The sequence below is a fragment of the Leptonychotes weddellii genome, chromosome 11 (genome assembly GCF_054177405.1).
Source record: "Leptonychotes weddellii isolate Sample4059 chromosome 11, ASM5417740v2, whole genome shotgun sequence".
NCBI lineage: Eukaryota > Metazoa > Chordata > Mammalia > Carnivora > Phocidae > Leptonychotes > Leptonychotes weddellii.
This window is the reverse complement of record NC_138379.1, coordinates 81,979,471-82,002,283: the sequence shown is the minus strand read 5'-3', so window position 1 is coordinate 82,002,283 and position 22,813 is coordinate 81,979,471. Positions and strand designations below refer to the sequence as shown.

The window sequence follows — 22,813 nt, the reverse complement described above, 5'->3', positions numbered from 1 at the left end:
TAAATAAATAAAAATCTTTAAAAAAAAAAACAAAACACTAGTTTATGGAAAAATGTTAATGTGAAGTTCCTTGGTTTGCCTCTCTTGAAATCACGTCTAAATAATGTGTCTTTCTATATAGGATACTCATTTATAGATAGATGTCTTTTAAAGTTATGGTGTTAAGAATGTATGGGAATGGGGCACCTGGGTGGCTCAGTTGGTTAAGCGACTGCCTTCAGCTCAGGTCATGATCCTGGAGTCCCGGGATCGAGTCCCGCATCGGGCTCCCTGCTCGGCGGGGAGTCTGCTTCTCCCTCTGACCCTCCTCTCTCTCATTCTCCCTGTCTCAAATAAATAAATAAAATCTTTAAAAAAAAAAAAAAAGATCTAAAGCGTAAACATAGGAGGAAGTATGTCTACCATATAAAAAAAAAAAAAGAATGTATGGGAATGATCATTTGTTATGGTCCATATTTGCTATTCAGTTGTTTATTTTAACCGAAATAAAAAATTATGGCCCTATTTGGGTAACTTACCGTGATACAGCCAATTTATTTGCATTCTTGCCTTATTAGCCTGGCTTCTCTTGACTACCCCAAGTTAATTGTGAACTGAATTCCAGAGGCCTCCACTAAAGAGAAATTACACTGCATTAAAATAGGGTGTCCATTTTCTGTTGGATCTCAGGGCTGGGTGATTTAGGAGGAAAGAGGAAGTGGTTTTGAGAGCACACTGTTTTATGAATAATTAATACTTTGTTTTTGTATACAGTTGGAGTTCAGTGATGATATCGTGAAGATCATTCAAGCAGCCATTAATTCAGATGGAGGGCAGCCAGAGATTAAAAAAGCCAACAGCATGGTCAAGTCCTTCTTTATTCGGGTGAATGATATTAATAGTTCATGTTTTTAATGCTTATCTATGGATAATTATCCATGAACAGAACGGATTTGTTCTCTTCTCCGTTTTGTTTTGCTATGTGTATAAAACATCTTTTGGTTTAACTCATTCCTCTGATTCTTTGGGAGGAAGTTGGTGGGGTCACCCAAGTGGATGGATCTTTCTCTTGGTGGCCTGAAATCATCCTCATATTGACAGAGAAGCTAGTATGAAGTTGTTGGTTTTTATGTGGTTTCCAAATGAATGTTCACATGCTTACATTTTGTTTGTTTGTTTTTCTGTTAGCAAATGGAACGTGTTTTTCCATGGTTCAGTGTCAAAAAGTCTAGGTTTTGGGAGCCAAATAAAGTATCAAGCAAGTAAGTAAATTCATTGTTACTTTTTTTTCCCCACCTCATCAGCTAGAAATCTGAGAGTTCTTATATTTCTAGATTAAGGGTTCTTCAGACTAGGTTTTAAGATTAAAATTTAATCACTTGAAATGCCTTTTCAGTGCCGATTGAGAGATAATACTTAATGTTTATTATAGCCTATTGCCCCCCTTTTTTTCTTTATATATTATGTTTTCTGCAACTCGGCTTAACTTGTGACATATGTACAGTACTCGTGCTTCTATATGTAACTCAGTATTTGGACTTGCAGAAATTGGGTTCTGTGTTATTCGGTTCAAATTGTGCTCTCTATTGCTCTTGACTCTCCATATTTAACCTGAAATTTTTATTCCAGTGAATCCTTTTGATTCTTTGGGAAAGTTATCACTTGCTTCTGGAAGTTTAACCAAGAGTCATATATCGAGAATATATATATTTTTAGATAATAAAGCCCTGTGTATTTAGACAGTTTTCAAATTCTGTGGCTTGTCCTTATATGCTGTGAATGGCTCATGCATGGGGCTGTGACCTGATGATATCAAGAGTTTGATTATTTTGTATAGTTCCAGGTATATCGTAGGAGTTCAATAAATGCTTGTTGAATCAATTATTTTCAGCAGTGGGATGTTACCAAACGCAGTGCTTCCACCTTCACTTGACCATAATTATGCTCAGTGGCAGGAGCGAGAGGAAAACAGCCACACTGAGCAGCCTCCTCTAATGAAGAAAATCATTCCAGCTCCCAAACCTAAAGGGCCTGGAGAACCAGACTCTCCAACTCCTCTCCATCCTCCTACACCACCAATTTTGAGTAAGGCACCAAATGAGTCATTATCCATTTCTCTCTAGATGCAAATGATTAACTTTGTGAACCTAAATTTAATATACTTGCATATTGGAAAGAAATTCTCAGGTCATCCTAATTTTTGCTTAGCTTGGCCTGGTAGCAAGAAATCGATATAAATACTCTAACAGATGGTGAGATAGCATAACTTTGAACACTTTTTGAAAGTGTTTATTTTATAAGCCACAGACTATTTAAACTGAATTGGTTTTTTTCCTTCTGGAACTCAGACCTAGTATTGCCACTTTTAACTGGATATCTTTTGGGTTCCAAGGTACTGATAGGAGTCGAGAAGATAGTCCAGAACTGAACCCACCCCCAGGCATAGAAGATAATAGACAATGTGCATTGTGTTTGACCTATGGTGATGACAGTGCTAATGTAAGTACCTTGGCGAACGGGGTCCTACTTAGCAGATGCTCATGTGAACTCTTGGTCCTTGGTGTCTAAATTCGATGACTGGGTTCCATTTATTTAATGAATGTTTGTCACCTAGCTTATGTCACTTGGGGTTTTTTTTCTATAACGGATTTAATTGATTTAAAAGATGATTTGCCTTGGGGCACCTGGGTGGCTCAGTCGGTTAAGCATCTGACTCTTGATCTCAGCTCAGGTCTTGATCTCTGGGTCGTCAGTTCAAGCCCCGCATTGGGCTCCACGTTGTGCATGGAGCCCACTTAAAATTTAAAAAAAAAAAAAGATGATTTGTCTTAAATTAACCTGTTGACGTCTAATAGTTTTTACAGGAGATTTCTCAATAAGATTTTATGAACGTCAATAAAATATATGTAAGTTTGCATATTAAAGGCTTGTGTGTAATGGAGGAGGGCAGAATGGTTAAGATCTCCAGTTCTGGCAGGCTGCCTGTATTCATCTCCATGCTCTACTGCCTACTTGTTGACCTTGGCGAGGAGCTTAACCTCTCTGACTCTCAGTTTCATCTTTTTTTTTTTTTTTTTAAGATTTTATTTATTTATTTGACAGAGAGAAACACAGCGAGAGAGGGAACACAAGCAGGGGGAGTGGGAGAGGGAGAAGCAGGCTCCCCGCAGAGCAGGGAGCCCCATGTGGGACTCGATCCCAGGACCCTGGGATCATGACCTGAGCCGAAGGCAGTCGCTCAACCGACTGAGCCACCCAGGCGCCCCAGTTTCATCTTTAAAATGAGGATAATAATAATACTTAACCTCAGAACGGTTATGAGGATTAAAGGAAATAATGTTTATAAAGCTTTATTTAGTGCTGGGCACAAAGTAAGCTTACAGTAAAAAAAGGTTTTGTAATGCAAGCTGAGAGAACTGGCTTTGAAATATGGTTGTAAAGAAGTCCATGTACACTTTTATAAACTTACCACATACTGCTTATGTTTTGATTCCCTGTGTTTATAAAATATTTCCCGTCTGTGGATTCTAGAAAGGTGAGAAGTGGAAACAGGAACATTGAGAAATGAGTGTTGATTTTTGTTTGCATTCCCAAGTTAAAGAATTATTATTGATGTTATCTTGACTGAGGTAAAGCTAATACCAAGGAAAACCTTCTTTGACATTATATTCTTTAAAGAAAAAAGAAATCTCTTGATTTCTTAGGATGCTGGCCGTTTGCTTTACATTGGCCAAAATGAGTGGACACATGTAAATTGCGCTTTGTGGTCAGCAGAAGTGTTTGAAGATGATGATGGATCACTAAAGAATGTGCACATGGCTGTGATCAGGGGCAAGCAGCTGGTAAGACCCTGTGTAAATGTTATGGAAAAGATTTCCCCTCAGTTTCCAGATGTTCTCTCTGGCTTCATGCTACTTCATTGAGGTTTTCACAGTGCCTTCAGGATGGGTAGCCAGCAACAGGTACTGGTGTGTACTGTAGGCAGGTTGCTACTCTGACCCCTGGGGGATGGTTCAAAGGAAATAGAGGACAAAGTATTATCTAGTTTGGGAGATGATCTGAATGTGCAAGAAAGGTGTTAATTAATTAAGTGATTTAGACAAAATGATCTCAGAGGTCCCAGTTGAATCACCACTCTGATTCCATAGGAAAAACCCACATAAATATACACACGAAGAGGGGATGTGGGAAATGATCAGTAGAAGCTGAGAGTAGTCAGAAAAGGCCACGGAGGAGTAAAATTTTAAAAGCTATATTGAAAGGAAGGGAGAAGATGAAGGATTATCAGAAAGAAAGCGAGCAAGAGAGAAACAAACAAACAAAAAGCCCATGTAATTTGTGGGGAGAGCACAAACAAAAAGTCTTCTGTGGAAAGAGGAGCCCAGACTGTGACCTCGATAGAATAAAGTGGTGACATACAGGCTAGTTGAAGGAAATCTTTGAATCATACGATAAATTTAATCTGTTAAGTCTAGTAACTAGAGAACCCTTGTGTTTCTGATGGGTATAATCTTTCTAGAACTGAGTTCTTTTGGATATGGTAGCTTTCTAGTAAGATGATGTTTTTAGTATCAGTATTCGAAGTTTTATCTTCTCTAAATCAATCGTGCATCCTAGGAACAAAACTGTGTTTTGGTTTAAGTTCTAAATCAAAGTGTAATATTTACGTTTAATAGTTACAAGGCCCCAGGGACAGTGGGAGAGAGAGGACCTGGAGAGGAGGCTTTAGGGTTCATATCATTTCTCTGTAATTCAGCTGATTACCAATTAAAAAAAAGGCCTTGTAGGAAACCCAGAATGGGGTAATTCTGTAGAGAAGAAAAATGGCTTAAAACATCTGAAAGTCTGACTTAGGCCTCTGTTCTCTCTGGATGGTTAGAGATGTGAGTTCTGCCAAAAGCCAGGAGCCACTGTGGGCTGCTGCCTTACCTCCTGCACCAGCAACTATCACTTCATGTGTTCTCGCGCCAAGAACTGTGTCTTTCTGGATGATAAGAAAGTGTATTGCCAACGCCATCGGGATCTGATCAAAGGCGAGGTGAGAGCTTCCGTTGCTTTTCCGAATTCTATAGGACTACAGGGAAGATAGGCTGAAACAGCAAGATGGTAAGCTTTGTTTTACCTTCCTACTGTGTGTTCCTAGAATCACCTTCTTAGAAACACAGCGGTCCTCCTGTGAAACAGCAGGGTGATTCTGAGATACGCTCTGTACTTGACCTCCGAGAGAGTCAGTATCATGCGTACAATGTGTAAAGGGACAGCCTGTTGTTAACAGCCGGGTTTTCGTTTCAGGTGGTTCCTGAGAATGGATTTGAAGTTTTTAGAAGAGTGTTTGTGGACTTTGAAGGAATCAGCTTGAGAAGAAAGTTTCTCAATGGCTTGGAACCAGAAAATATCCACATGATGATTGGTATGACATGGGCTTCTATTGTGGGGGAAGGCTCAATGTATCGCTGGGGGACTTGCTGGTCTTTGGGTATAAAGTGAGCCTTCTCCCTACCTTCTCTAATCAGTTCTTCTTTCCTTGGTCAGGCTCCATGACGATTGACTGCTTAGGAATTCTGAATGATCTCTCCGACTGTGAAGATAAGCTTTTTCCTATTGGATATCAGTAAGTAGCTCTGTAGAGCTAAGACTCCAGCCCCCACAGCTTGAGCACCCTGAGCAATGAGCAAGTCTTTGAATGGAGAGCCATACTTGTTAGCTGCTTTTAATTGCTACCGAAAATTAACTACTTTTGTTGCTACTTTTTGTAGATTAGGACTGAAGTATCCTTTTATGTCCACTAAATCCAGTTACAGAAGGAAAGTAGTATTGGCATACTTTCAGAATCATTTCCAAATAAAACCTAAATTTAAAAAAAACAAAACAAACAAACAAAAAAACACAAGGTCAGTCTCTTAAGATTCCTCTGAGTTCCATCTATCTGCATTCAAAAGTCCAGATTATTGTAGTGGATCAAATACCTCATGCCCCTGTCCTCAATCTAAAAATATAACCCCCCACAATAATAATCATATTGTCCAGTGAACATTTATCCTCTTTCCTATGTGAAGCCAATGGCTTAAACTTCTAGCATGCTGACAGTATAAATTTAAAACTCCCTTTCGGTCTCTCCCATTTTGGAGTCTCATTTTGCCGTCTGTACTCCAGTTTATTCTGCATTCCAATTCTGGCAACAGTCTGTACATTTAGCTGGCAGCTCTTTGTATAAGCCAGGCTCCATCAGCATCCAGCAGATTTGAAGCAGTTACACTTCCCTTGTCTTAATGGGGCTTTTCTCCCACAGGGGACACTTCAGGTTTGCTCTTTCCTCACTGTGTACACCTTGGGGGGGACAGGCGTCCCTTCCTGAAGGCCAATAACTATTTCTTGTAGTAGATGTTAGTATTTTCCTTTCTCTGCATTTTAGGATATTTTACTATTTTTGTCTCCTGCTTACACTACAATAAAAAAAGATTTGATGCTATTTTCTAAGAGGCTAGGAAAAACCAAGAACTTCAAAAAGCCTGGAACACCCTAGCCAGGGGGATCTATAATAAGAATCCGTGAAGTCAAGCTAAATTCTGTAAATCAAGGAGAGCAGGGAAGCTAGGATGAGAAGGCGCTTTGACAAATGTTCGTCTCCACTTCTGTACTCTCACCCATGGGGATTTGTGTGGATCTGTTCCCCAGGTGTTCCAGGGTTTACTGGAGCACCACAGACGCTCGCAAGCGCTGTGTGTATACGTGCAAGATCGTAGAATGCCGTCCTCCAGTTGTAGAGCCGGATATCAACAGCACTGTCGAGCACGATGAAAATAGGACCATCGCTCACAGTCCCACATCTTTTGCAGGTGAGTCTGTAATCAAGGTGGGACTCGAATTAGATTGGGGGAGTACTGTGATTGAAGGTGGGGAAAGTCGTCTCTCTGGGAGGTCTCATTTGTTTCTATTTTGATCTTTACCTAATAGCTTGCTTTGTGTTGGTTCATTTGTTTGATATTTTAATTGGACCTTTTTTAAAAGTAAGAGTTTTTCTTCCCTACCACAGAAATTGCATCTAAAGAAAGTCAAAACACAGCTGAAATTGTAAGTCCTCCCTCACCAGACCGACCTCATTCGCAAACCTCTGGCTCCTGTTTTTATCACGTCATCTCAAAGGTCCCTAGGATTCGCACACCTAGTTATTCTCCAACACAGAGATCCCCTGGCTGTCGGCCGTTGCCTTCTGCAGGTAAAGGACCTACCTCATTGACTAACTTGACCCAAAAAGGTCAGCTCAGAGATGAGCTTGTGATTCTTTCAGGCCATTCTATCTTAGTGGCTTTTGCTCATTGAGTCTTGATTTGCAGTTTTCAGTTATAAGCCATTGCCAAGTCATTGAAAGCAATGGCCACCACACATTCGTTCTCTCTGTAATAGACTTTATTACTTTTTCTCTCTTGTTCAGGAAGTCCTACCCCAACCACTCATGAAATAGTCACGGTGGGTGACCCTTTACTCTCCTCTGGACTCCGAAGCATTGGCTCCCGGCGTCACAGCACTTCTTCCTTGTCACCCCAGCGGTCTAAACTCCGGATCATGTCTCCAATGAGAACTGGGGGTACTTACTCCAGGAATAGTGTTTCCTCAGTCTCTACCATCGGGACTGCCACAGATCTTGAGTCAAGTGCCAAAGCAGTTGATCATGTCTTAGGACCACTGAATTCAAATACTAATTTAGGGCAAAACACTTCCACCTCTTCAAATTCGCAAAGGACAGTGGTTACTATGGGCACTAAAACCAGCCACTTGGATGGGTCTTCCTCTTCCGAAATGAAGCATTCCAGCGCTTCAGACTTGGCATCCAAGGGCTCCTCTTTGAAGGGAGAGAAGACCAAAGTGCCAAGTTCCAAGAGTTCGGAAGGGTCTGCACATACCGTGGCTTATCCTGGCATTCCCAAACTGGCTGCTCAGGTTCATAACACAGCACCTGGAGAATTAAATGCTAGCAAGATCGGTACTTTCGCTGAACTCTCTTCAGGGCCGTTTTCTTCTAAAGAGGCCCTCTCCTTCCCCCCACTCCATCTGAGAGGGCAGAGGAATGATCGGGACCAACACACAGATTCTAACCAATCGGTAAACCCCCCTCCCGATGAAGACGCGGGAGTCAGAACCTTGAAGCTATCTGGAGTGAGCAACAGATCATCCATCATCAATGAACACGTGGGATCTAGTTCCAGAGACCGGAGACAGAAAGGGAAAAAGTCTTGTAAAGAAACTTTCAAAGAAAAACATTCCAGTAAATCTTTTTTGGAACCTGGTCAGGTGTCAACTGGTGAGGAAGGAAACCTAAAGCCGGAGTTTGTGGACGAGGTTTTGACTCCTGAGTTTATGGGGCAACGACCATGTAATAATGTCTCTTCTGATAAGATTGGAGACAAAGTCCTCTCTATTCCGGGAGTCCCCAAAGCTCCATCCATGCAAGTAGAAGGATCTGCCAAGGAATTACAGACACCCCGGAAACGCACGGTCAAAGTAACACTGACACCCCTCAAAATGGAAAGTGAGGGCCAGTCCAAGAATCCCCTGAAAGAAGGTAGCCCCGTTTCCCCTTTGCAAATAGAGTCCGCATCTCCTCCCACAGAACCAGTTGCAGCCTCCGAAAGTCCAGGAGATGGTCCCGTGGCCCAGCCAAGCCCCAATGATACCTCATCCCAGGATCCTCAGAGTAACAACTATCAGAATCTTCCGGTACAGGACAGAAACCTGATGCTTCCAGATGGTCCCAAACCTCAGGAGGATGGCTCTTTCAAGAGGAGATATCCCCGTCGCAGTGCCCGGGCGCGCTCGAACATGTTCTTCGGGCTCACCCCGCTCTACGGAGTGAGATCCTACGGCGAAGAAGACATTCCATTCTACAGCAGCTCCACAGGCAAGAAACGGGGCAAGAGATCAGCTGAAGGACAGGTGGATGGGGCCGACGACCTGAGCACCTCCGATGAAGATGACCTGTACTATTATAATTTCACCAGAACAGTGATTTCCTCAGGCGGAGACGAGCGGCTGGCATCCCATAATTTATTTCGGGAGGAGGAGCAGTGTGACCTTCCCAAAATCTCACAGCTGGATGGTGTCGATGATGGCACAGAGAGCGATACTAGCGTCACCGCCACCACGAGGAAGAGCAGCCAGATTCCAAAAAGAAACGGGAAAGAAAACGGAACGGAGAACTTAAAGATCGAGCGACCCGAAGATGCCGGGGAGAAAGAACATGTCATTAAGAGTTCCGTTGGCCACAAAAACGAGCCAAAGATGGATAACTGCCACTCCGTAAGCAGAGTGAAAACACAGGGACAGGACTCCTTGGAGGCGCAGCTCAGCTCATTGGAGTCCAGCCGCCGGGTCCACACGAGCACCCCGTCGGACAAGAACCTCCTGGACACCTACAATACCGAGCTCCTCAAGTCGGACTCGGATAACAACAACAGTGACGACTGTGGGAATATCCTGCCCTCGGACATTATGGACTTTGTACTGAAGAATACTCCTTCCATGCAGGCTTTGGGCGAGAGCCCGGAGTCCTCTTCGTCGGAACTGCTGAATCTGGGTGAAGGTTTGGGTCTCGACAGTAATCGGGAAAAGGACATGGGTCTTTTCGAGGTCTTTTCTCAGCAGTTGCCGACGGCGGAACCCGTGGACAGTAGCGTCTCCTCCTCTATCTCGGCAGAGGAGCAGTTTGAGCTGCCTCTGGAGCTACCGTCCGACCTGTCTGTCCTGACCACGCGGAGTCCCACTGTCCCTAGCCAGAATGCCAGTAGACTGGCTGTAATCTCTGACTCAGGAGAGAAGAGAGTGACCATCACCGAGAAGTCTGTGGCCTCCTCTGAAGGCGACTCGGCACTGCTGAGTCCAGGAGTGGATCCCACCCCCGAAGGCCACATGACTCCAGATCATTTTATTCAAGGACACATGGACGCAGACCACATCTCCAGCCCTCCTTGTGGTTCGGTGGAGCAAGGGCATGGCAACAATCAGGATTTAACTAGAAACAGTAGCACCCCCGGCCTGCAGGTACCTGTTTCCCCTACTGTTCCTATCCAGAACCAGAAATATGTGCCCAATTCTACTGAGAGTCCTGGCCCATCTCAGATTTCTAATGCAGCTGTCCAGACCACTCCACCCCACCTGAAACCAGCCACTGAGAAACTCATTGTGGTTAACCAGAACATGCAGCCACTTTATGTTCTCCAAACTCTTCCAAATGGAGTGACCCAAAAAATCCAATTGACCTCTTCTGTTAGTTCTACACCCAATGTGATGGAGACAAATACTTCAGTATTGGGGCCCATGGGAAGTGGTCTCACCCTAGCCACGGGACTAAATCCAAGCTTGCCAACGTCTCCATCTCTGTTCCCTCCTGCTAGCAAAGGATTGCTCCCCATGCCTCATCACCAGCACTTACATTCCTTCCCTGCAGCTGCTCAAAGTAGTTTCCCACCTAACATCAGCAGTCCTCCTTCAGGCCTACTTATTGGGGTTCAGCCTCCTCCAGATCCCCAACTTTTGGTTTCAGAAGCCAGCCAGAGGACAGACCTCAGTACCACAGTAGCCACTCCACCCTCTGCACTCAAGAAAAGACCCATATCTCGTCTACAGACCCGAAAGAATAAAAAACTCGCTCCCTCTAGCACCCCTTCAACCATTGCCCCTTCCGATGTGGTCTCTAACATGACCCTGATTAACTTCACACCCTCCCAGCTGCCAAACCATCCCAATCTGTTAGATCTGGGGTCACTTAACACGTCATCTCACCGAACTGTCCCCAACATCATAAAAAGGTCTAAATCTGGCATCATGTATTTTGAACAGGCACCCCTGTTACCCCAGAGTGTGGGCGGCACAGCGTCCGCGGCGGCGGGCGCGTCCACCGTAAGCCAGGATACTGGCCACCTCACCGCGGGGCCTGGGTCCGGCCTGGCGTCCGGTGCCTCCGTCTTGAATGTGGTGTCCATGCAGACCACAACCGCCCCTGCAAGTGGCACATCCGTTCCGGGACATGTTGCGTTAACCAACCCCAGGTTGCTCAGTGCCCCGGATATTGGCTCAATCAGCAACCTTTTAATCAAAGCTAGCCAGCAGAGCCTGGGGATGCAGGACCAGCCCGTGGCTCTACCGCCCAGTGCGGGAATGTTTCCACAACTGGGGGCAGCGGCGTCTAGCATCTGCGTGCTCCCCTCTGCTCAGACCGCGGGCGTCGCAGCCGCCTCTCCTTCTGGGGACGCGGAAGAACACTATCAGCTTCAGCGCGTGAACCAGCTCCTTGCCAGCAAAACTGGGATTCTCCCGTCCCAGCGCGAACTTGATTCTGCTGCAGGGACCCAGGGATCCAACTTCACCCAGACAGGAGATGCTCCTAATAGCATGGGGCTAGAGCAGAATAAGGCTTTATCCTCAGCTATGCAAGCCAGCCCGGCCTCTCCCGGGGGCTCTCCATCCTCTGGACAGCCCTCAGCAAGCCCCACGGTACCGGCTCCCACTAAACCCAAACCAAAAATCAAACGGTTTCAGCTGCCTTTGGACAAAGGGAATGGCAAGAAGCACAAAGTTTCCCATTTGCGGACCAGTTCTTCTGAAGCACACATTCCAGACCAAGAAGCCAGCACGACATCCCTGACCTCAGTCACAGGGTGAGAGATCGAAATATTAGCTACTCTGGGTAGGTGGGATTGTTTTTGCTCTGGGTGAGAGGCTGTTGAAGTGGCAGTTTTCCTGGGAAGGACACTCTTCTCTCCACATTGCATTACTCGGGGCTGTTCTGGGTTTTGACTTTTTTTTTTTTTTTCCCCTCACAGTGGTGATTTATAGAGCAAAATTTAGTGCCATCCGTGGACAGTTTGTCTCTTGGATAGAACCACATCTCTAATTACGCTTTGTTTTTGGGGTTTTTTTTTGTTTTTTTTTTTTAAGATTTTATTTATTTATTTGACAGAAAGAGACACAGTGAGAGAGGGAACACAAGCAGGGAGCGTGAGAGAGAGAGAAGCAGGCTTCCTGCTGAGCAGGGAGTCCGATGTGGGGCTCGATCCCAGGACCCTGGGATCATGACCTGAACCGAAGGCAGATGCTTAACAACTGAGCCACCCAGGCGCCCCTGTCTTTGGGTTTTTTTTGGGAGGAGGGGTTGTGGGGGTTTTTTGTTGTTTTTTATGGAGGGTGGGGACGGGCAGAGGGAGAGAGAGAATCCCAAGCAGGCTCCATGCCCAGAACGGAGCCCAATGCGGTGCTCAATCTCAGAACCCTTGATCATAACCTGAGCCGAAATCAAGAGTCGGACCCTTAACCGACTGAGCCACCCAGGCCCCCCTTTGCTCTGATTTAAAACAATGCTGCTGTTTGCTCTTGGGTTTGTTGCTTTTGGGTTTTGTTGTTGTTGTTGTTTTGGGATTTTTTTGCTGAGTCTTAGGATACTGAGGGATGATGATTATTCCTGTCTGGTGGGCAAAGCCACCTGTTGTAGATCCTCATGAAGTCCTTTTTGAAAGCATGGGGTGTAACGTGCATTGAGTACACAGGTGAAATTTTACATATGTATGCACCCATGTAGCCACCATTCTGATCAAGATATAAAACATTCCTAGTGTTCCAGAAGGCTCCTCGTGCCTTCTCTTAGTCAGAATGTCTTCAAGGTAACCACTGGCTAACTTGTTAGAAGCACAGATTAGTTTTCCCAGCTCATAAATTTTATCAGATCCTGATAGAGTCATTTCTTTAGACTGACCTCCACATTCAGTACATATTTACTGGTGGTTTTTCTTGAAAAGATCCAATGATTCTGTTCCAGGACTCCAGGAGCAGAGGCTGAGCAGCAGGACACAGCTAATGTGGAACAGTCAAAGGAGTGTGGGCAGCCCACAGGGTAAATACGAAGATCGTTTGTCTAAGGTTAAGCCCTCCGTTTTGTCCACCTCATTTAAAAAATAATTCTTCCTCATTTGTATTGTTCTTGGTACCAAAGTTTTTTTTTTTTAATGGAAGTAATACATACTTACAATTTTTTTAATGCATAATTACTTAAATAATAGATAAGTGGTTCCATGTTCGTCCTGCCTACCCTCCTCCCTTCTGTTCCCTAGTAATAACCATCACTAATAATGTGTTTTCATCCATGTACACGTTTCTATACAAATACAGATACACAGTGTGTATATGAATATATATATACCCTTTTTACATAAAATGAATAATGCTATCATTACTGTTCTGTACTTGATTTTTTTTTTAACTTATTTAAACAGCCCCTTATTGATAATGCATTTGGGTTGTTGCCAAGATATATTTAATTTTCAAAAATGAAAATTGGTTGTGGTTTACTGGCTCCTGCAGCTTGCTTTTGTTTTTAATTAAATCGGTTAATTTACTTAAGTAACTCCAAAACTGCTTCTAACAAGTGTCCTTTCATTTTTTTCTCATACCGAGGGTATGAGAAAAATTTCAAGGACATAATCTACAAACTCCAAAAGCCCAAGCTTAATGTCAATATTTAGGAAAGAATCTCATAGAAGAGAGTTTTATGTTACGTACCATACAGTAGTGTGGTGGTGTTTATCCAGCAGGTTATATACAAGACATCCTGTGGTCCATTTCTAGTAGTTTTATGTAATTGATACAGTGGTATGGCCGGCGTGGACAGTGTTTATCTTTGAAGAGTAGCTGTTGTTACGTCTCACACTGGGTTTTCTTCTCATTTAGGCAAGTTCTTCCTGAGATTCAGGCAACACAAAATCCAGCAAATGAGCAAGAAAGTACAGGTATGTGGGTGGGTAACAGGTTAGAATTAGAACTTCGAAGTCAAAAGTAATGCCTGCATTATCTACAAATTTTCTAAATTAAAAAGTTTAAGCTCCGAAGAAGTTAAGTGATTGGCCAAAGGTGTAGACTAACCAGGGCATCTATTCCCTGGTCCGGTGCCCTTCCGCTATAGAGTCTGGGACATCTGTCCATTGTTCTGCTCTACTTGCTTTAACAACAGTGTGGTCTTCATAGCTAGTGGCTACCTGACCCCATCCCTTAGTTGTCGCTGAAGAAAACCATGTATCTGGTCACAGCTGCAGATGTATCTCCATAGCACTTTCCATCTGTACTACTGAATTTGATCATTAAGAACTGGCCACTTCAAGATTAAAGAGATCTGGATATAAGGTTTGCCCATTTCCATCGAAGGAACTTCCCAGAAGAGAGGAAGATAGAGAAAATGCTCAGGCATAACATTTGGGCTGTAATCACATTCTGTTGGTGGCTCATTCCTCAAGAGGACAGAGGCACCTCTTTCTGTCAGAACGCAGAGCAAGGGGGTGGCAGACTCTGGAGCCAAATGGGTTGAAATCTCAGCTTACCACTTACTAATTATGTGAACTTGGGCTAGTTACTTACCATCTCTCTGTCTCAGGTTTCTCGCCTTTGAAGTGTACATAATAATAACACCTCCCTGGGTCATTGTGAGGTTTATCTGAATTAATCTACAGGAAGTTCCTAGAAGAGTGCCTCGTGTATAGTGCTTCATTCATATTAATCATTATTATTTTTTAGCTTTGACCTTATTGAGGGCAATTGCTTATTGAAAAACTGTCAAATTCTCATACCAGAAACTACCACAGAGACAGCATGACTTCAGGTAAAACAAAACAAACAAACCTAGTTTTAGTCACTTTCCAGCTATGACCCAGGGCAAGTTGCTCCACATCTTTGAGTCTTGGTTTTGTTATCTGTAAATGGGAGTAATCCTACCAACTGTGGAATGTTGCTAGGCTTGAAGATAATGTATCAGTGCTCAGTTTGGCCCCTATCTATTTTCTCCCTCGTAGAACCTAAAACAGTGGAAGAAGAAGAAAGTAATTTCAGCTCTCCACTGATGCTTTGGCTCCAGCAAGAACAGAAGAGGAAAGAAAGCATTGCTGAGAAAAAGCCCAAGAAAGGACTTGTTTTTGAAATTTCAAGTGATGATGGCTTCCAGATCTGTGCAGAAAGTATTGAAGGTGAGTGGATTAAATGAGGCGCCCAGCTGGCTCAGTCGGTAGCGCTTCTGACTCTGGGTCTCAGGGTCATGAGCTCAAGCCCCACGTTCAGTGTAGAGATTACTTAAAAAAAAAAAAAAAATGTGGTTGGCTCACCAGTGCAAGCTCTGTCTCAGCCAGCTCCACACTGACTTGTGTTAGTACTGCTGATGTGGGCAGTTCGTGTGCTTGGTGCTACGGAAGATACTTGACACCATTATCCGTCTAACTCGTCCTTAAGAAGTTGGTGTTATTGGAGTAATAGTCCATAACGTAGCAGAGCACGTGAGACGTCTTCTCTCTCCAGTCGTGTTTTCTACCACTTCTTTGTGTACCTCAGATGCCATTCTCTCTCACCCCTGTGCCTTCACCCAATTCTTCCCTCTGCCCAGAATGTTCTTTTACCCTGGCTTATCTGGTGAACTCTACCTTGTCCTTCAGGGTTCAGCCTGGAAAGTGTTCCCTGACCTTCTGAGGCAGATAAGCACTCCCATTCCCTCCTTTCTGCTCCTTTTAGAATCTTAAATGCTTTTCTTATAGCTTAAATTTTGTTTTTATAAAGTCTGTTTACTTTTTTACGTCTTACTCAACAGGGAACTTCCTGGAAAGGCTGGCATTTTATTTTCTCGCTCCTCTTTGTATCCCAAGCATATAGGTGTTCATTAGCTACCGAAGGACTAGTGAAATGTTATCTAGGCAGTGAGTAATAAAGGTATTTGAAGGAAAGATCCCTGGGACTGAGTTAGGGTTGTCGAACCCAGGAAGAATGGTAGAAGAGTCCATTAAAGGAGATGATAGAATTTGGGTTAGGAAAAGAGGAATGAGAAAGGCTTTCTAAAAAGGGACATCAGCAAAGTTAGGATTGCACGTGGTGGGTTTAGAGTGCCCTCAGGTGGGAGAGGATGTTGAAATCCCAGTCAGGTACTAGTGAGAGAGAAAACTGCGAAGGTGGTTTGGGCACTGGTTTTGGAAGGGCCTTCAGTGCCAAACCATGAGGCCTTTGAAAATCTGGGGACATGGAATAAAAGCAGAATTTCAAGAAGCTTAACGGGGTAGCTCCCTTTAAGGTGGACTAAATTGGAGACATGAGGTGGCAAGAGTTCACTAATGAGGCCATCGCTACAGCAGAGATGTCAGGTAATAAAGCCCGTTCCCAGCAGGAAAGAACAGACACTCTTCAGGACTGCTTGAATATGGAGAGTAGAGAGAGGAGTCCATTGTGACTCTGAAGATTCAGGCCTGGATCACTAAAAAAAAAAGATACGTAAAAAAAAAAAAAGATACATAAGGAGAACAGAAAGACTACGTTGAGTGTATGAGTTCCACGTACAACACACTGAGTGTGAAGTGGTGGTAATGAGCCCAACAGACAGTAGGAGATCCTAGAATCTTAAGTTGGAGCTGGAAGGGATTGTAGAGGTTTTCTAGTCACACCCCCTTAGTTTTACAGAACAGAGGTTTAAGGTCTCCCCGTAGTCTGGGTTAAATCGTTAACGCTAGTATTGTTTTGTTTAGAAGCATAGGGAGTAGAAGTGATATCCAGCATTCAGGTTTGGGACCCAGACTACCATCAAAGGATGTGAATGCTTTGGGGATTCAGGGGTCATTTTCAGAAGGCGTGAGCCACCTGTCTAACTGTTGGATAATGCACCTTCTCGGCCGCTTTCTTATGCACGGAACTCATCGAAACTAAGAAAACAACAAAAAGCCATTTTAGCAGGGTGTTTTCACCCTGTAAGGATTCTAAGCTCAATGCTTTTGCTTGCCACTGGTGTTAGAGATAATTGATGGAATATTTTATTTCCTCACAGATGCCTGGAAGTCACTGACAGATAAAGTCCAGGAAGCTCGGTCAAATGCCCGCCTAAAGCAGCTCTCGTTTGCAGGTAACGACGACAAGGGGTGATTTTACTCCTGTCTCAGAGTATTCTGGTCTAAAGCTATAGAGTTGATTCTACAAAAGCATCAACCTTTTTTTAAAATAATTTTTCACAACTTCATTGAGATATAATTCTTATACAGTTAACCCATTTGAAACATATAGTTCAGTGGTTTTTAGTCTACTGACAGAGTTGTGCAACCATCACTATTGTATAATTCCAGAACATTTTCATCATCGCTCCAAGAAACCCCATACTCATTAGCAGTCATTCCTCAGCCCCAGTGCCTGGCCACCATTAAACAACTTTCTGTCTCTAGGGATTTATATGGAATCATGCGATGTATGGCCTTTTGCGACTGGATTCTTTAGCATAATGCTTTCAGGCTTCCTATCTGCTATAATACTGCATTGGGACTTTATTCTTTTCTTTTTTTTCTAAGCAGATGAATTTCTTTATTGAGGTAAAATGTATATATAACATAAAATTTACCATCCTAACCATTTTTAAGTGTACAGTTCAGGGGTGTTAAATGCATTCACATTGCTGAGCAACCATCCATCCATCCCGTAACTCATTTTTTCTCTTGTAAAACTGAAATTCCCCATTCTCTCCAGACCCTGGCAACCACCGTTATTCTTTCTGTCTTTACGATTTTGATTACTTTCAGTACCTCATGTAAGTGGAATTATGTAAGTGGGACTGGCTCATCTCACTTAGCATAATGTCTTCGAGGTTCATCCATGTTGTAGCATATTGCAAAATTTCCTTCCTTTTTAAGGCTGAATAATATCCCATTGTTTTTATATGCCACAGTTTGCTTATTGATCGATCCATCAGTGGGTACTTGGGTTGCTTCCACATTTTAGCTATTGTGAATAATTCTCCTGTGTGAATGTGAGTGTACAGATATCTCTTCAAGACCCTACTTTCCATTTCTGGGGGGCAGATACCCAGAAGTGGAATTGCTCGATCATGCAGTAATTCCTTTTTTTTTTTAAATAGTAATTCCATCTTTAATTTTTTGAGGAATTGCTGTACTGTTTCCACAGTGGCTGTACCATTTTACATCCCCACTAGCAGTGCCCAAGGGTTCCAATGTCTCCACATCCCCTGCTTTTTTTTTTTTTTTTTAAGATTTTATTTATTTATTCATGAGAGACAGAGAGAGAGACAGAGGCAGAGGGAGAAGGAGGCTCCCCGCAGAGCAGGGAGCCCGATGCAGGACTCGATCCCAGGACCCTGGGATCATGACCTGAGCCGAAGGCAGATGCTTAACCGACTGAGCCACCCAGGCATCCCTCCCCTGCTTTTTTGATAGAAGCCCTCCAAATGGGTATGAGACGGTATCTCATTATAGTTTCAATTTACATTTCCCTAATGATTCATGACATTGAGCATCTTTGCATGTGCTCACTGGTCATTCGTAGATCGTTTTTGGAAAAATGTCTATTCAAGGCCTTTGCTTGTTTCTTAATCAGGCTTTGTTGTTGTTATGGTTGAGTTTTAGGCGTTCTCTCTATATATTCTGGATATTAATCAGAGAGATGATTTGCAAATGTTTTTCCCCATTCTGTGGGCTGCCTTTTAACTTTGGATAGTATCTTTTTTTTTTTTTTAGATTGGTGAAGGAAATATTTAGGAGGCAAGAAAGTATAATTTAGTTTTTGTTTTTTAAGATTGTATTTATTTATTTGACAGAGAGAAAGAGTTCAAGCAGGGGGAGAAGCAGACTCCCCACTGAGCAGAGAGCCTGATGCGGGGCTCAATCCCGGGTCCCTGGGATCATGACCTGAACCAAAGGCAGATGCTTAACAGACTGAGCCACCCAGGCGTCCCTGTTTTTTAAAAAATATTTTATTTATTTATGTGACAGAGAGAGAGAGCACACGAGAGAAGGGAGGGGTAGAGGGAGAGGGAGAGAGAATCCCAAGAGGACTTCACACTGAGAATGGAGCCGGATGTGGGGCTCGATACCACGACCCTGAGATCATGACCTGAGCCGACATCAAGAGTCGGACGCTTAACCAACTGAGCCATTCAGGCACCCCAAGAAAGGATAGTTGCACATGGCCTCTGCCAGTAGTCACTTTGAACTGATTATTGATAATATGTGTAAAATCCTGCCCCTGGGGTAAGCCAGTGTCCTAAACTATGTGTTCTCGGCCTCACACTGAGTAGCCGCCCCCCCCCCCCCGCCTTGTTTTTGCCAACAGGACAGAAATTCCTTTGATTTATCCATGTCCTTTACTGCCACATGGAATGGTGGTAAGAAACCATGAGCTCTGGAGGCAGAAAAAAACAGTACAAACTACATTTCTGCCCCTTTGCGATCAATATTACATTGAGTACAAGCTAATTGACTTCTCTGAGTCTCAATCTCCTTATCTAAAAAGGAATGTAACTGTGACCTCAAAAATTTGTGGTGAGGATTAATTAAATAATGAACTTATTGTGTCACCTATATTCAAATAAAAAATTTTTTAAAAAATGAACCTGACAGGGGCGCCTGGGTGGCTCAGTCGGTGAAGCGTCTGCTTTCGGCTCAGGTCATGATCTCAGGGTCCTGGGATCGAGCCCCGCATCGGGCTCCCTGCTCAGCGGGGAGCCTGCCTCTCCCTCAGCCTCTTCCCTTTCCCCCTTGCTCATGCGCTGTCTCAAATAAATAAATTAAATCTTTAAAAAAAAGATGAAGAAAATTAAAAAAGAATCACATGCTGTACCGACTGAACCAGCCAGGCGCCCCAAACATTGCTATTTCTCGTGTCAAAGCGGGGTGGCAGTTGTTGGGATGCCCCATCCCTTTAGTGAAAGAAACCAGTCATTTCAGAGAGCCTTTCCCCATCTATGCCAGCAACTTACATACATTTATTTTTATAAAATAAAAAGAAATCAGAAATGCTCATTAATGGCATGAGACTGAGTAAAACAAAGCATCTATCGAGTGTATTATTCCAGACATTCAGTATAACAATACAAAAGAGAGTTCTGTGTTAGGGGGGTTATTACTAATCATTCTTTTAAATTTTAGTGAGGTACCCATGTGAGTATGAAGTTACAGAGCCCAGATACCCCATTAACCTATAAACGAAAACGCGATCATGGTTGGAACTCCATAGCCCAGGCTTCAAATCTTGTCACACCAGTTGTGTGACCTTGGGTGTGGTATTCAAATTCTCTGAGCCTAGGTTGACTGACCTGAAAATGAAGCTGGTAATTCCTGCCTCATGTGGGCATTGTGACCATGAAATGAAATAATACGTATAGTCTATCTGTGTACATACAGAACATAGAGAATAGTTTGGTGACGTGTTTTGTTTTTTTTTTTCAATCTACCATGAACATTTTCCGTATTGATAGACCTGCATCTCTGTCATCGTAATGGTTCGCTAATGCTAATTCTTTTTTTTTTTTTTAATTTTTTTTAAAGATTTTATTTATTTATTTGACAGAGAGAGAGATAGCGAGAGAGGGAACACAAGCAGGGGGAGTGGGAGAGGGAGAAGCAGGCTTCCTGCTGAGCAGGAAGCCCGATGCGGGGCTCGATCCCAGGACCCTGGGATCATGACCTGAGCCGAAGGCAGACGCTTAACGACTGAGCCACCCAGGTGCCCCCGCTAATGCTAATTCTTGGCTAGTGTTCAATGTCGTTCATCGTGAGCAGCCTCTGGCAGAGTTCTCTCGCTCAGGCCTTTCTTTAGTACCAGGCACTTTCCTGTTGGCTGCACCCTCGCTTCCCTGGTGCCTTCTGTCCACAGGTGTTAACGGTTTGAGGATGCTGGGGATTCTTCACGATGCAGTCGTGTTCCTGATTGAGCAGCTCTCTGGTGCCAAGCACTGTAGGAATTACAAATTCCGTTTCCACAAACCAGAGGAAGCCAACGAACCCCCCCTGAACCCTCATGGCTCAGCCAGGGCTGAAGTTCACCTGAGGCAAGTTCCGTTCTCTTTCCTAAGCAGCTTTGGGTCCCAATTTTATTATCTGATGATACAATCATTTTCCCCACGTCACCTTTGAGATTTCCAGTGTCAAAGCTGTCCTTCACTGCTTCTGTTCAAAGCATTTCTGTTAAAGCGTGTTTTAATCTTTTGGCTCCAGGAAGTCAGCATTTGACATGTTTAACTTCCTGGCTTCCAAACACCGGCAGCCTCCTGAGTACAACCCCAATGATGAGGAAGAGGAGGAGGTACAGCTGAAGTCAGCTCGGTAAGTCTGGAGTGGAGGGGGTCTTCAGGAGCGCTCTTTGCTTCCCTCTACTCTGGCTGTGCAGGGCACTGTGTGGTTTTGCTTGGATCAGAATTGCCCGGATCACATTTAAGACTGAACTGTAGTCTGTATTAAAGTAGCCCTAGCTGTTGGGCAGAGGAGAGGAGAAATTCAGGTAACTGTAAGATGTATATTTTATTTTCTTTAACCAAAGTAAACTCTGTCCGCTCTGGACACACCACTACCACCACAGTTACCACGGTCAGAAAGGATTGGGTATATTATAGGCCTCATTTTACAAGGCACTTGTTATCGTGCTTGGCATTGAACAAAGGGAATAATGTGGTCATATTCTCTAGAAACCTTCAACCCAAGACTCAAAACTGATTACTTCCTGGAGAGAATTCATTAATAATATGCCTTATCTCTGTAGGAGGGCAACTAGTATGGATCTGCCAATGCCCATGCGTTTCCGGCACTTAAAAAAGACTTCTAAGGAGGCAGTTGGTGTCTACAGGTACGGCTAACATTGCAGAGAGAATTACAGAGAACTAATCGTTTTCCAAAATTAAAGCAGACCAAATGCTGGAGTGACCTCCCTCATTCAGTAAGTGAGGTTTTTCTAGCTGTTATTAACGGAACCTGCCCCTCCTTGCGTTGAACAAGGAATTTAACATAGTAAACATTAAAATATTGCTACTCTGCTGGGCTCCCGAATGGAGAAATCTTTCATTCTTGGCCATTTGTTAGAATAAGTAATATACTTGGGGCGCCTGGGTGGCTCAGTTGGTTAAGCGACTGCCTTCGGCTCAGGTCATGATCCTGGAGTCCCGGGATCGAGTCCCACATCGGGCTCCCGGCTCGGCGGGGAGTCTGCTTCTCCCTCTGACCCTCCTCCCTCTCATGCTCTCTCTCATTCTCTCTGTCTCAAATAAATAAATAAAATCTTTAAAAAAAAAAAAAAAAAGAATAAGTAATATACTCAAATCAAGTGGGTCCAGATTCTTTTTTTTCTTTCCAAGGGTCTGTCCTTCTTGGGGAACTGACAGAGCAGGTTTTATTCATTCATTCATGTATTCACACAGTTAACCTGATTTGCGAAATTGGTGGCCGATCTCTTTTGCATCTTTATGTCCTAGGTCTCCCATCCACGGCCGGGGTCTTTTCTGTAAGAGAAACATTGACGCAGGTGAGATGGTGATTGAGTATGCTGGCAATGTCATCCGCTCCATCCAGACTGACAAGCGAGAGAAGTATTATGACAGCAAGGTGAGTCCCTCGCGTTCGCTGTCCCAGTTCTGGTGTTGTTTGAGAAAGGAGCCAGCAGCTAAAATATGATCCTTACATCCCAAAAGAAACAGTGTATTTTATTAATTCAAACACACTTTTTTCTTTTTTTTTAATTTTGATATTCTGACATCTTTAAAATTTGTGGTGGGCCCAGGAGAAGCTCAGAATCCACCCTAAGGATTAGTGTACAAGGATACTCGTTGAAAGGTTTGTCTGAGTGGATCCCAGGATCAAAAGCACCTAATGACACGATGTCTTAGGCTTCTCTTTCCCGTGGAGACATTAAGAAACCTCTAGTCTAGTAGCTATAATGTAGGAATTTGCTATGGAAGCATCTTGAAAGATGGGAGAAATCTGGACATTTTACTAGAAGAAACGTTTTTCGTCAGCAGTCGTAGGCCACATCAGAAAAGGGCTGGGAAATGTTCTCCAGCCTGAGCTGG

General features: G+C 43.6%; 1 protein-coding gene across 12 annotated transcripts in view; it reads left to right on the top strand.

The window, feature by feature from the left end:
- The window catches only part of KMT2A (lysine methyltransferase 2A), a 77,704-nt gene that overhangs the window by 49,852 nt on the left and 5,039 nt on the right, over positions 1-22,813 (top strand). For 7 of the 12 annotated variants that reach the window (XM_081799379.1, XM_081799375.1, XM_081799377.1 and 4 more), the window contains 19 exons: positions 754-864; positions 1,168-1,241; positions 1,871-2,064; positions 2,372-2,478; positions 3,684-3,821; positions 4,859-5,017; positions 5,272-5,389; positions 5,512-5,590; positions 6,655-6,815; positions 7,013-7,195; positions 7,412-11,630; positions 12,785-12,859; positions 13,693-13,751; positions 14,805-14,975; positions 16,805-16,879; positions 20,632-20,806; positions 20,973-21,080; positions 21,514-21,597; positions 22,220-22,349. In XM_081799379.1, coding sequence (XP_081655505.1) covers positions 754-864; positions 1,168-1,241; positions 1,871-2,064; positions 2,372-2,478; positions 3,684-3,821; positions 4,859-5,017; positions 5,272-5,389; positions 5,512-5,590; positions 6,655-6,815; positions 7,013-7,195; positions 7,412-11,630; positions 12,785-12,859; positions 13,693-13,751; positions 14,805-14,975; positions 16,805-16,879; positions 20,632-20,806; positions 20,973-21,080; positions 21,514-21,597; positions 22,220-22,349 — 6,420 coding nt within the window. Of the gene's footprint in view, positions 1-753; positions 865-1,167; positions 1,242-1,870; positions 2,065-2,371; positions 2,479-3,683; positions 3,822-4,858; positions 5,018-5,271; positions 5,390-5,511; positions 5,591-6,654; positions 6,816-7,012; positions 7,196-7,411; positions 11,631-12,784; positions 12,860-13,692; positions 13,752-14,804; positions 14,976-16,804; positions 16,880-20,631; positions 20,811-20,972; positions 21,081-21,513; positions 21,598-22,219; positions 22,350-22,813 lie in introns of all 12 variants that reach the window. The other 5 variants (XM_081799380.1, XM_081799378.1, XM_081799374.1 and 2 more) reach the window with 2 other exon arrangements.